A 14128-nucleotide genomic window follows, 5' to 3' on the forward strand; every position below is an offset into this window, starting at 1 on the left:
TCTTTGCAATCACCCGATGGAGATAGGGGAATAATAGGAGCATGTAAGCACTTTTGCATGGGGGTGGTAGATAAGATGTGTCTCCTTGTTGTAAAGCGTTACATTCCCACTTTGGGGAGGTGAGGGAGTCTTTGGTTGAAAAAGACTGGTACAAAAGATTGTCAAGCACATTGCCACTGTGTGCCATCCATATTGACAGAAAGCTTTGCAAGATCAGGTTACCTACTACTTGTATTTCACGGACACACATGAGAAAAATGGATGAAAAGCAGAAAGTTAACAGGGTAATGCGATGTTTTCTCGGGCAGCTTCATCCTAATTCATGTTCTCTTTCAAGAGGGTAACAATCTAGCATGGCACATCATGATATAATAGCTTTTTTCAGGGTGTCAAGCAGCACATCAGCTCAAGAAAATAGAAAAATTGGAAATTTGACCACAACAAAATAGGAAAAACGTGAAAAAATAGGAAAAAATATAAAATTTCACAAGCAGCTTACACAGCACATCGGCTTACCCACACAAGCCTACAATCTTTTTTTAAAATGATCTTCACTACCTTCTGTTCCATCCTTACAACTTTAGTTTGGAAATGTCAGTTATCCTTCCATGACAAAACACTCACCAGTATATACCGGTAGTCACCTGGCCCCAGTTGTTCAAATGATGGATAGTGCTATCCACCGGATAAATAACTATCCAGTGGGTAAGTTATAGCGAAACCAATTCCACTATCCAATGGATAGTGATTTATCCAGTGGATAGCGTTATCCATGGAGCCTGACAGACACAGTATGAAGTATGATTGCTTCAAATGCTACAGCCCTCCAAAACCCAATTGAGCTCCCCAGCACTATATTTGAAGTTTCCAAGAACTCAGCAATAGTTAAGTTTTCTTGAAATCAACAATCATGAACAATAAAAAGTTCACAAATTAATCCTTTTTAGTGTAAAGGAAAAGAAATTGATGCTCTCCCAGGGCCCATACCCCTGAGTACATTTTTCTTTCAGGGTCAAGGGCTAGAAATTTCACTTTAAAAGGGTGATGAACAAAACACTGCCCACCCAGTCAACAGTCAGTGTGGACTACCCCGAAAGAACTACTGAATGTAACTGAGCTGTTTAACATTTTGTAAGCTATTTAGATTGTCATTGTTCAGAATGATCTTATGGCACTGTAACCATGAGACATCCGTATGTATACATGTTTGGTGTTAAAGTCCCCAGAAACAAAATTGAAAAAAGAAAATTCTTTTATGCTGATGCACATATAGACTCGAGCTTAAATTCTAGCTCAAATTTTCAAATGTAAATTCTCAAAGAAAAGTTTTGAACCAGACCAACAAAAAGCGACAATAAAAATGAATGAATGAATTAACATACGGAAATGAAAAGTCTTGCCAGGACAATTATAATCAGTGACACACTCAAAACATCTCCAATGTTAATTAACTTGTCTGGGTCTGGTTCAGGATTTCATATTTTTCATACAACCTACCACAATAAAACTAAACAGCAGTAAGCCACACTCTTGACTGTGCTATAATTCATGAAGTAAGTACCCATACTCTCATATAACTACGCTTGCTCATTGTTTTAATGATGCAAATAATTGCTGAGCTTTAATAAGCAGTCAATGGACTAGCAGTTCGAATCTGCTTATGTCCAAAACGTGAAGAGAAGAGGGTGTATTTTTTCACAAATGTATTGCCAAAGGAAAGGTGGAAAAGTGACGAAAAACTCCTTTCACGTTGAGAAGAAATGTTGCACAGCTCAAAGGCGGGGCCTACCATCCAGAGGGTGCCCACAATGTGGGCAAAAATGGAAATCCTGTGCCTCACAAGTGTACCCACAGTGAGGGCACCTGAATGGCCTTCTGCCACTTGTGTGCCCTTCAGGAAAACTTAAGAAGCTTGACAGGGGGTCTGGAAGTGCAGAAGAGGAGGGAAGGGAGTCTTCTGCACCAGAAAAACTTAACACAAGTGATGATGGTGATGATAAAGATAGTGGTGATGATGACGAGCCAGTTGAGGATGAAGTTAGACTAACCAAAAAATCAACAGTTTTACCAAAATCAAAGGAAAACGAGGAAAAACAATCATCCAGCATGTTGGAAAACTGTGGAAATAAAGCTGAAAGTCGGCGGAGGTTTTCACAATCATCCACTGTCATAGTACACATGGGTTGTTGTAATTGAGCCTGGCCGCTTGCTTCATTGGTCGTCAGATGGTCAAGCACAGTGTTTACATTTTCCCCACATTCCCTGAACAACTGCTCCAAAGTTGTAAAGGGAATGTGAGGAAAGGCTGCCTCCAGTTGCGTGAGGGCCATGACTGCTGACGGCTGTCTTTCTGTTACCTGCCCATGGTTCTCTGTCTGCACGATTTAAAATAAAGGTTTATATAAATTAACGCATCCGTTGATTTTCAGAACACACTTTAACAATGTTTTCCTCCAAAACAATTTTGACATCCTCCAGGAGGATAATGACATTTTACTCACATCAAGAGCACTAGTAAATCACAATTCTATTACTACCTACTGTGAAGGTTGTTATACAATCCAGGCGAAATGGAAATTAAAGTTGGTTTCGGGATGGACCTTCACAAAAGTTATGGGGATTGGGGGAACAAGGATAGGTGCATAAAAATGTCATTTATAGTAAACAACAAGAAATATCAATTATTTAAATTGCGGGTATTATCCATCTAAAAGGGCCACAATCAGATGGTTTTTAATTGTATTAATACTACGTTTCGTTCTTCAGCACCATGCTATGGATTTGATCATCCAAAAATAGAAAAAACACCACTTTTGAACACTTATTAGACATGGAAAAACAAGACAGCACTTATTCATGGGGTAAATATGCATTATAGAAGGTAGCAACCAATACATTTATATTTACTTTTTTTCCTTTTATTTACTTACCCTCTGCATACTGCCTTCTGAATAGGCCCTCAAAGCCCTTGCATGGTTGGTTAGGAATGGCAGCTTTTTCTCCTCTTCTGAGAGATTTGCCATGAAATTGTTGACAAATCTGTTCATTTGCTCATTTTTGTTTTCATCCTTCAAACGCTTTGCTTTAGCTACATGTAGGGTAAAAACGAACAAAACTGAACGCAGTGTAAAAAATATTGAGGAAAAGGCTCACCAACGAATTTAGTACAATCCATATCTCAATGGCAAAAAAATAATAATTAAGCTTTAACCTTTCTTCATGAAGAAGACATTTGCATTACTGCTAAAAAGGTAAAAACACTTTGCTTGCTCTCCACAGGTCTACATCCCTTTTTCATTTATCAACTTAACGTAGTAAAAGGAAAAGTGCATTTCCCTTCACCCATTTTACCGATAATTCAAGTTTACTGACCATCTCTGGTAGCCGCAGCTACACAAGTTGACAACCTTCAAATACATAATTTTTGATCTTAAAGAAACAGACCAAGGAGGGTCGCACGGCTGAGGTAAGCTTTGTTGCAAACCTACCGAAAATGAAGATGTTTGCATCACCGTACTGTATCGAGAAAGAGGTAGAAACCATTTTGCTAGCCGTCCACAGGTGAACGGTTATCCCTTTTTCTTTCATCTATTATCATTAACATAGTAAAAGGAAAAAAAATTCATTTCCGTTCGTCAATCTTTACGATAATTCTAATGAAATATCTAGTAGAGTAACAGTTTACTTACCGGCTCTGGCAGCCGCAACCGAAGTGGCACTCGCTTTTTGTCCAGAATTTGCTACTGCGAGAACATTAGCAGCGGAAACAGTTCCGAGAGTTCCGGCGACCGCAGCGACCGGTGTTGTTGTGGTGCTGGTGACTGTGGATGTCTCTATATTCCTCAAATTGCGGTGATAGGAATTTCTGTGCCGCGTTCTGGTACAATTCAGGCAGACACAGTCCTTCCAAGGGCAACTCGCTCTATGAGCGTGTGTAACCCTTGTTGAGACCCCATGGTTTTTACAAAAATTACAAAAATGTGGGCCAGGCATACTAGACAACAAAGACAAAATCGTGACCCAAACAGAAAAAAAATTGTTTCGCCCTAGCTACGGAGCGGTCACACGATTTTCCCGCCAAAAGGACGCCGTTCGCCACTAGCCGTCAGCAGAAAGCTACACAGCGTTTGAATACATGTATATTTTTTCCTTTAAAAAAGAACCAGACTATGGGTACTTTCTCCGGTTGTCTGTTAGACTATCGGCAACCGCGAATGGCTCTGAGAATAATTTGGTTTTACAAAAGCAATTTCATCAAAGAATACAAACTCATCCCCCTGAGTTGTGACCCGTAAAGCAGAGAATTTCAATGGAGACTTTTCAAAGCATAAGGCAAAATATTAAACGAAGTACGAAATATTAGCCTAACTTACATCACACCGCCCAAGTAGTTCTTCCAAAAGAAGACGAAGACGAGCTGGTAAGCTACCGAACAATGAAGCTGGCCAGCAATATTCCTGAAGGAGGCCAACGCGAAGTCTTGCGTTTACGGCACGAAGTGGGGAAAAACATGTATCTACGTTCCCAAATACCGCTCCCGTAAATAATGATACCCACCACAACATCTTTCCGTTCCAAAGCATTTATTCCAATGCCATTTTCATCTAAATACAGCTCTCAAAATCTCAAAAGCCCGGCCGACGATTCACAGTCATAAAGAAATGGCGGCGATTGAAAGTTCGCGAATTCAGTGGTGGATATTTGATCCCTGTTGATTGGTTAGTTTTTTCATGACGCCATAGAGTGATACAATGTTGTATTTCATTGGGTAGTTGTTTACAATTGGTTTTGGTTTTACTTCTCCTTGTGATTGGCTGAGTAATTGGTTTTTAATTTAATTGGTTTTGGTTTTACGACACTCAATTGAAAATCGCTCTATTTCTTTGGGCATATGAGATCCCCACTAAAGAGCGGGAACCACTTTTGGAAAGGTGTCAGCGATTTCTACCGTTGTCTTTTCCGGGATTGCTTTATTTTATCTCTAACAAGAGTTCGTCAATTAACCAAGAGTAAGATTTACCCAATATCAGCGTCAGATAAGTGTCTATTTTTAAACCAAGTTTTGCGGGAAAATAAACAATAAGCCAAACCGGCTAACTCAATGTTGTACCCAATTCAAACCTTCTGGGAATAAAACGTTTTATTCCACCATTTCCATACCATTTAAATATGAATGCTTCATTGTCATGTAAATAAAATACACAAAGAATCTTAACCCCGGGAGATATGAATTGCATACAACATTTAGTTAGCCGGTTTGGTCTATTGTTTATTTTCCGGCAAAACTTGGTTAAAAAATAAACACTTTTATGACGCTGATGGGAACAAACCTGATACCAGATTCTTACTCTTGGGTAATAGACTCTTGTCTTTACCTAGTAGTGTAATATCATGTAGGGTTTGGATGGTGCAGTACTGAAACTGGGTAGAGTGGACTGTTGCTGTTTAGTGTGCCTACTGTACTTACGGAAAAGGGATGGGCAAGGCGAGAGATAGCAAGATTTTTAAACGATGCTGCAGGAGTTTATAAAATGGAGATCCACTTTTAAAGAAGAAGAAGAAGAAGAAGCTAGAAGTCGCCCGGGTACACACGACCGTGATCCCACGCAAGATGGGCTGTAATACCACCTCGGTGCGCTAAAGGGGAATCTCTGTTTACATTTTGTGCCTCATTAGCATAAGCCATTGTTTTCTAATCTATCAGCCAAAAAATCAGTACTGAATATTGAAAGTACATTGCATAATGAGCTATCTCTGAGCGCAACTTACCAGATAATCTCAGAGTAATGACGCTTTGAAAATTCGAAATTTTACAAAGAATGTATGGGCTCATTAGCCCTTGCCAGCCAAGAATTCATCAGTTTTTGATGGCTAATAACTCGCTCGTTATTAAAGCCAAAAGGCTTAAAATGGGGCCTTTTAATGAGTTTAACTCGTTCTTTTACCTTTTGAAGTCAATTTGTGAATAGTGTGATGCTTTCTGTCCGCAAACTCGTATGTTAATGAGACAAAACCTAAACAATAACGTCAGCAAAGATTCGCCTTTGTTGCCCCCAAAAAGTAATAAGTTGCGTTGCAGTGTTAATTCTCAGTTCTTAGCCTTCTGCACTTTTATTTGTTCATTAATTCGTTTACTTTTTAATTATTATTTTCTCCACCAAATCTTACTGAACTAATCCTAGGACAAAAAATACACTGGGAGAAATTAACTTAAAACAGAATAGTAGTTGGATATGTAGTGGTTTAGCCTTCAGTGCCAGCCGTACGTTTTGTGTCGCAAGACTTAGTTAAAAGAGTGCAGCTTGCGTCCAATTAAATCCTTTTCTCTCGTACGTCTTAGCTTGTGTGCACTGGAAGCTGTTTCATCCGGGACATCAAAAAACCCCGCTTCTTCCTCAGATGCATCCGGTACTTTCTCTTCCTCGTCAAGTGAACGACCAATGTCTGAAACCAGATATAGAGCGGACAAGAAAGAGTTATTATCACGACAAGGTATTGGGCTAATACAGCCGTTTTAATTAACTATCGAAAGTTATTCCAGGTTGATTGGTTTTATAATACTTGGCTAACTCTTTGGCCTTCAAAATTTCACTTCACATTCTTTGGCTTGAGTTCCGCGGTAGCGCCGGTTGCATACATTTTTTTGTGTAACTGCTTTCTTTGATTAGTTGGTTCAATCCATTTTGAGCGGTTAAAACTATTACCCAGTTTTAGGCTGTACGGCAGTACAGTGAAATCCGCTTTTAAACTTATTTTGCCGTCAAGTAATCCCTCTCCTAATCACAGCTAACAAATACGAAATGTGTCTGATTCAAGAAATGAAAGCTGAAAAAGGACTCTGTTTTTTGGAGGTAGCGCTATTTTGAGTCGTGGGCCAAAACTGTGGGTGTGACCATTTCAAATGAAAGTTATCCTGTCGGTGTGATCATTCATGAAAGTTATTAGCAATACTTTCCTTTGAAGCTGATCATCATGTTGAAAAAGGCGATTCTGAGGGTGAAATCAGCTTAAACTGTCATCATTTAAATGAAAGCAAAGGAACAGTATTTTCTCTTAGTCCTGTAATTAAGATTGCAAATTGCTGTGATCAGTTTATCTTCTCTTACCTGGAAGTCTCTCTATTTCAGACTTATGTGCATCAATAACCCTGTAGACAAAAGTTGAGTTAACTCCTCCAGCGCAATTGTCAACAGCTCCGTTACAGGCCTGAGTGAAGTTTTGGAAGCATTTGTTAGGTGTCGATCCGTGCAAGTCGAACCGCATATCGGCGTTTAGAGCGCTCCAGCATTCACCTGTTGGCGACAAGTAATAAGTAGGTGATCAGATTGTTGGGTGTTACATGTTGCGTCCGTTTACACACCCTGTTGCATGTTTTTGGAAGTTGTTTCACGATGTTTGAAAGTTATCAAACCTTTGAGCCAACAAGTCTCAACATTTCTTTTGTTTCATTAACGCCGAAGCGCAGCGCCACCATGTTGGAACCGTTTGCATGGCTCTTCCAACATTGTTGGGGCCACGCACGCGCATTACATATGGTCTTCATGGAGATACCAACGCATTAACATCTTGAAAACGAGATTGAAGTCGAATTTTATAAGTTTACATTGAAGTCTTACGGGTCATATCCTTCCCGTAATACACTGCACGTCCTTACAGTGTTGGGAATTGTCGGGTACGTTTGCAACCATCTGCCAACACCATCCAACATCTGCAGAAGCAGATGTTGAAAGTTGTTGCGTCCTTTTGTACACAACTGCCAACACCATCCCACATCTGCAGAACCAAGAACTGCCAACAATGTTGCGAGTTGTTGTGTCCGTTTTTGCGGAGCTTTACATGCATGTACGTTTTCATTACCTTGGTTGCGTACCCCAAACATACTGAGCCCCTTTCGACGAGCCTCTCTGGCACACCTGCATAGAAATTTGGTAAATTCTCCCGACCAATTCTCTCCAGGTTCCAATATTCTTCCGTTGAATTTGTCACTGACTGGTTTAACTTGATTCAGCAGCTCGATGCCGAATGCGCGGTTCGTGGAGCTCTCGCCAAAACATCCGACAGATTCATAGGATATCTCACAGGGGGCATCTGGAAATAAAAGGGTTATTATTTCATACAATTATTTAAGGAGGTGATGGTGTAGTGAATCTTTGAGTGAAGATGATATGTCAATAGGCCATTTCCGAGTTCATGTCTGCCTCCTCTTCAAAGCGAGTCTCCGTGCGAAGTGTTTGTGTTGGTAATTAGTTCTACTTTACATATGAATGAAAACTAGTTTTCGTAAGAAAAACTTCGCACCTAGATTCGCTTTGAAGAGGAAGCAGTCATGAACTCGGAAATGGCCTATTGCTCGGCAAGGGGCGAAATGACCACTGAAAAGAAAATCACAGTCCCAGGCAGGAATCGAAGCTGCGACCTTTATAACGCAGGTCGGATGCTCTATTTATTAAACGACAAGAACTCCCGGTTGCCTTCAAATGCTTCTGGATGATAAACGAGAAAGATTTTTGGATTTTTTTTCAGGCTTCTTTGCCACTGTTAAGCGTGATGTGTCGGCATATTCAGTAAATTCGCAGTTCAAATATAAATATATCCATTCCTGCTTCTTAGGGCCCGTTTATATGGAGAAAAGTTGTCCCGGCTAAGAGGTCACCTTTCCAGCCTAATCAACTTTAGCGAGGGGTTATATGAGGAGAGAATTGGCCCTTTTGCTCGATTCAAGAGTCAGTTTCCATCATTAGGTTACTGGGAAGACAGCATTAGCGCATGCTCTTATTATCCTTGACCGAGTTGACCCGACAAGGCGAGCCAAAATGTTTACATGGAAAAAAGTTGGCCGGGCTAGAAGGGTGACCCTACCGTCGAAAAAGGGTGACCCATCTAGGCGGGTCACCCTTCTAGCCGAGACAACTTTTTTTTTATAAGGAAATGTAGGAAAAGTTGGCTCGCCCAGGATAGCTCGGGTAGGCGGGTGACATTTCTAACGGGGACAACTTCACCCAAGAGGTGGTTGTTACATCAGTCATGGCTTTCAATATCAACGATGAAATGATATATGTAATGGATCATATATGAACTGCGGATATGAAATCAAGTGAAGCTATGATTCCTCACGGGAACGTTAGAACCCACAAATGACCAGCTCTCAACGTCAGTGGCTTCATAGCTCAGTTGGTTAGAGCGTCGCACCGGTATCGCGAGGTTACGGGTTCAAACCCCGTTGAGGTCCTAAATTTTTTTAGGCTTCTTTACGCAATTGCAATAAGTTACGTTCATAACTACGAGGATCATAGTTTCACTTGATGACTTTCAATATGTTCAGCAGTTTTCAATTAAATAGATAGTAACTTTATTTAGCCAGGGTAGCCCATTCAGCTACGAGGCTGGTATTCATTTACAATTTAAAATGGTCGAAAATTATTTACACCCTAAACTAGCTGTTGTAAAACCAAAAGCAAAGTTCTGACATAAGAGAAGCAGGAAATGAAATAAAGTCAAAGACAACTAGCTCACCTGAAAGGCGATAAACTGCGTTGGCAAAGTTTTCCCCTGCACAGAAGCCTTTGAAAGGTTTGCATGGTTCAAAGCACTTGTCCACACAGTTAGTTGATATATCAAGCTTGCCATAGGTAACCTCACTCTGTGACCCACTCCAACATTCTCCTAGAAAAAAAATGTCGAAAAGCGTTTTATATTTAACATATAGATTCCGTGTTGCGGTGCGTCTGTTAAGTAATAAACGGGACCTTAAGCGCGGAACGTTTTTGAGACGTGAACGGCAACCGGAACTGAACATTTCTCATGCTAGAGCAGTAGTGTTTCGCAGATTTTTAAACTAATCATCTCTAATGGAGAGATACTTAGTAATGTAACTGTGGTTGCGTGAAGACGAATTAAAAGGGAAAATACCTTACTTCCGGTTGCCACCCGCGTCTCAAAAACGTCGCATGCTTAACCTTCCTAATAGGTTACAGATGACGTCAAAATGTTGTAAGAACAAAAGGTGGCACACGAGGCGATAGCGGAGTTTGTCACTGATCTTTCTTTCCACGTTTTGAGTTCTTCTGTTATCTAGTACTGAACAGACGAACGGCGACATGGAGTCTGTTGCTTTTATATAACAAAAAAAGTTTTTTATGATGACGGTAGCTATGCGTCTGTCCTCTCATAGATTACAAGTTAGAACCAATCAAAATGCATGCATTATAGAGCTTATTATAGAATTATGCGTAAAGACTGGTTCGCACATGTGATTTTTCATTTGGGTTTCCTTATCCGAGTCTCGGGGATTTTTTGTTTCAAGCGCGGTTAAAATGCAATGAAACGCTAGTGTGAACGAGATGTAATGTTGGCGCGATTTTTGACGAAACACCAGATTTAGCCAGGGATATCATAGGGTCATTTTTGACTACGCGGGCCTTGTTTTCAAATCTCGGCATTTTGCATTGAAATTCGTCGGGAGTGAAATTGACAAAACCTATAGCAAATTTAGCCGGCCACAAAACTGATCTAGTTTTTGCAAGGTTTTTAAAACCCCATAGTATGTACTTAATTTTAAACAAGAGACCCTAATTAAGCAACTAGGACAAAATGAATGGCTCGTGCACGTGCGTTTTTCTTTCCATCGTCCCGAAAACAACGATCTGAAATGGCCAATTTGAGATGATGTGGACTGATTATCGACGCTGTTTATGCCGGCGGACGGCAAAGACCGAAGTGAAAAAACACGCGTAAAGCGTGCAAATCTGTTATTTTCAGTCATTACATACGTTGATTTGTGTCGTTCGTGTTAAAAGGCAGAAAAAATTGTGCAAAGCGGGCGGTGTACGTTGCTTTTGGACTGTGGAGAATACTCAAAGCTTAAAGCGTGCATGAGTTGGCAAACTCGAACACATTCCTTCAAAGCGTAAAGTGCCATTGTTATGCCCAACAAAACTATTGTTTTGCCTCTTTGTCGTTGAAAAGAGCATCACTGTTCTGCCGTCCTTTGCTGAAAAGGACGTGAAATGACCAAGTATTCCATGTTTCGTGAAGACCGTGAGCGAGAGATTTCAAACTCCCAGTCCACTCTTTTTAGACCTAAACAGCGTTCATGTGGATTCAGTTCCAGTACAAAGTTAGTTAGCATTTTGGATTTAAACCCGTTGCACGAAACGCACACTTGTTTAAGTAACTGAATATTTATGTTTTCCAGATCATGTTATCGCGTCTTGTATCCTTCCCCATTGCGAGTGGGCATGTTGATGGAAACCTTGCACCAAATCGCAGCCGTGGCCATATCGCCAGGAAAAGAAGAAGGTAGGGTAGCTCTTGAGCCTTCACTACTATTTTTATACTGAAATCAAACCAGTTGAAACAAGGAAGTTGTTTGTATGGCAATAAGGCCACTTCAGCCACGGATCATTCCGGACCCGGTCTTAAAGTTAAAAAGTTAATACTGTTGAAGTCCCTAGGGATAACATACATATTTTTCCAAAATGGCCGCCATTTAGATATTCTTTTGTTTTTATTCAAATTAGACCTTGATGCCTCGTTCAAGGCAAAATATTTTTTTGAATTTTAAGCTTAAGAACGAGGCATCATGGGCTAATTAGAATAAACTAAGAATATTTAAATGGCGGCCATAGACCTAATCGGCTAACTCAATGTTGTACCCAATTCAAATCTCCCGGGATTAAGATTCTTTGTGTGTTGTATTTGCATGATAATGTAGCATTCATATGTAAATGATATGGAAATACCTGGAACAAAACGTTTTATTCCCAAAGGGTTTGAATTGGGTACAACATTGAGTTAGCCGATTAGGTCTATTTTGGGAAAAGGTGTATGACATACAACGAAATCTTACGCGACATTTCCTATCGTTTTACACAATGTATATTCCCAACCCAAGAAATTGAGTCGCTAGTAAAGGAAAATCCTGGGGCTCTGCAGTATTTAGAACAGACTTTAAAACGGTTATTCTTTCGGCGATTTCATTAAGTCCTCCCTTAAAATACTTTTATAGTTTAGGGATTTTCACTGCTTGCCTTGTGAATCTTGCGGATATTAACGGTGGTGTAAATTAGTCGGGCACCGGTGTCTTTCACTCTTCTCCTTCTTCTCTTCGTTTTCATCAGTAAAACTTATATCCGACGGTAAGAAACCAGTTCACTTCATGTAATTTCACCGGAAAGGGAAAGGTGATTTTTGTTTCCGATTTCCGGTAAATTGGCATCCTCATATTCCTCTTTCCATAAAACTTTTGGGAGACTGGTACGACCCTGGGAGATCGTTTGGCTGGACAGTCGGTTGATGTCTATATCCATGCGCGCAAATCGAGCGAACATTCCTGATACACGGCCTCCTGATGCCACTTACGTAGGAAATGATGATGATGAACTTTATTTACGTGTCATCTGTTTTTAACGCTGGGGTACTGATTGGGGACACAAGGAAATGGTTATTTTCAACGAGAAATCAAACCCAGGAATGTAGCATCGGACTAGCGTGCGGGAGTTCGAGGGTTCAAATTCTGACCGGACGAATACACAGGGTCTTAATTAACGTTACTTGAACAGTAACGAAAGGAAAGCCTGAAAACGGCTTTCGAACGACTTCTAAACGGGATTCGAAGCCTGACCTCTGCGATACCGGTCCAGTACTCTACCATCTGCGAACTTTGACATATTAACTTTTGGTTGTATCCATAATCCTCCACGGGCTCAATATGAACTCACATAATGACCAGCTCCCAGATGCCTTGCTAGCTCAACTGGCTTTCCTTTCGTTGCGGCTCAAGTAACGTTAATTGCGATGATCAGCATCTTAACTTGATTCTCTCCGTAGTTCAAATACATGTATGGCTTTCATAGCTTTCGTCGTACACAGGGTTTTAAAATAACTGAGGAGAAAGTTCTTCCATGTAATCAAATCCGCAAATGGTTCTCTAGTGTTCGCAGATAAGGATGGCAAACCATGAAATCATAGATTTAAGTCCGTAGCTTGTTGTTCTGGTTCGAATCTGGTTCAGGCAATATAAATGTGCTTGTTCCTCTTAATGAATACTCGGACTTGCGAAAAGTAAACAAGGTGTTTAGGTATATTTAGGATGTGAAGACAAATCAACTTTTGAAAAGTACTGCACGCATGAAAACAGTAGATCACTTTTCTCGTTTTGGTCTTCCCCTAGAGATAGCACATTTCGCTGTTGTAATCTTTGTTTCAAGAGATAGATTGCAGACTACCGTGTGAAGAATAGTGCAGATCGAAGACGGCGTTATCTTACGAGGCTAAGGGCCTCATAATTTTCAAAGCTCTTCACAATTGTTTATGTCATGCGAAAGCCAAAATTACTGCTCAATCAATAATCACACTCTTCACGATGATTTACTTTTCTAGGCGTACTAGCGCCTTATGACGCTATTTGGGGACACATTCAGACCAGACCACGACACCAGGAACTCCGTGACCTGCTCTTATTGATGAATAATGCGTGGGATCTTTGATGTCCCACAGAATTTATGAACAAGGTTTGTGAGATGGGGCCTACGGTTTATAGTCGTTATCCGTAAAGACTTGAAAGTCTTACCATTTGCGGATGTCACTGCAGGAATAGGCCATTTCCGATTTCATGTCTGCCTCCTCCTCAAAGCGAGTCCAAGTGCCAAGTTTTTGTGATGTGATATGATATTTGATATGATATTTTATTATTTATGCACGGTAAAATCATCAGCTAAGATTACAAACAATGCTAAAATCTAAATTACAAAAGGTAAAATTTTAAAATGATTACAATAAAATACAATTAAACTATATCAATTCTAAAGCTGCTTTCCATGAATGCCGTGCTTTATACTAAAATATGTCTTTAATCAGATTTTTGAAAAGCCCAAGAGACTCTGCTTGTCTCGCTTTGAGGGGTAAGCTATTCCAGACAGTAGCACCTCTATAGCTGAAGCTGTTTCTATAATAATTTGTCCGCGGAAACGGAACATTAAGCTTTCTTTCAGAGTCTCTTAAACTATAAACAGATTCGCGGTTTGTAAATTTAGAACATAGATATTCCGGTGCTAGCCCCTGAAGACACTTATAGACCATTGTGGCCAGCGCAATTTGTTGCTGGCTAACTAGATTTTTCCAGCCTAAA

The 14128-nt window shown here is 40.3% G+C and overlaps 2 protein-coding genes across 2 annotated transcripts in view; both read right to left on the reverse strand.

Annotated features, from left to right (window-relative positions):
* Window positions 1–216: 216 nt before the first annotated feature.
* LOC138048813 (uncharacterized) lies at window positions 217–4949 on the reverse strand. Its single transcript, XM_068894932.1, has 3 exons — window positions 3690–4949; window positions 2931–3088; window positions 217–2375 (listed from the first exon to the last, which is right to left on the reverse strand). The coding sequence occupies exons 1-3, from the start codon at window positions 3991–3993 to the stop codon at window positions 1773–1775; spliced, it is 1065 nt and encodes a 354-aa protein (XP_068751033.1). The 5' UTR covers window positions 3994–4949; the 3' UTR covers window positions 217–1772.
* A 1146-nt stretch (window positions 4950–6095) lies between these two features.
* Window positions 6096–14128, reverse strand: part of LOC138049450 (uncharacterized) — a 16977-nt gene continuing 8944 nt past the window's right edge. Inside the window, exons 6-9 of the mRNA XM_068895731.1 lie at window positions 9514–9663; window positions 7858–8088; window positions 7107–7292; window positions 6096–6444 (exon numbers count right to left, since the gene is read on the reverse strand). Of these exons, the coding sequence (XP_068751832.1) occupies window positions 6284–6444; window positions 7107–7292; window positions 7858–8088; window positions 9514–9663 (728 nt within the window). The 3' untranslated portion in view covers window positions 6096–6283. The remainder of the gene's footprint in view (window positions 6445–7106; window positions 7293–7857; window positions 8089–9513; window positions 9664–14128) is intronic.

Source organism: Montipora capricornis, chromosome 5 (genome assembly GCF_036669925.1).
Source record: "Montipora capricornis isolate CH-2021 chromosome 5, ASM3666992v2, whole genome shotgun sequence".
NCBI lineage: Eukaryota > Metazoa > Cnidaria > Anthozoa > Scleractinia > Acroporidae > Montipora > Montipora capricornis.

Coding starts and splice junctions, on each gene's coding strand:
- LOC138048813 (XM_068894932.1), bottom strand. CDS start 3,993: ATGCCTGGCCCACATTTTTGTAATTTTTGTAAAAACCATGGGGTCTCA. Junction 3,089..3,689: donor GGTTGCGGCTGCCAGAGCCG/GTAAGTAAACTG, acceptor CCCTACATGTAG/CTAAAGCAAAGCGTTTGAAG. Junction 2,376..2,930: donor CAGAAGGCAGTATGCAGAGG/GTAAGTAAATAA, acceptor TAAATCGTGCAG/ACAGAGAACCATGGGCAGGT.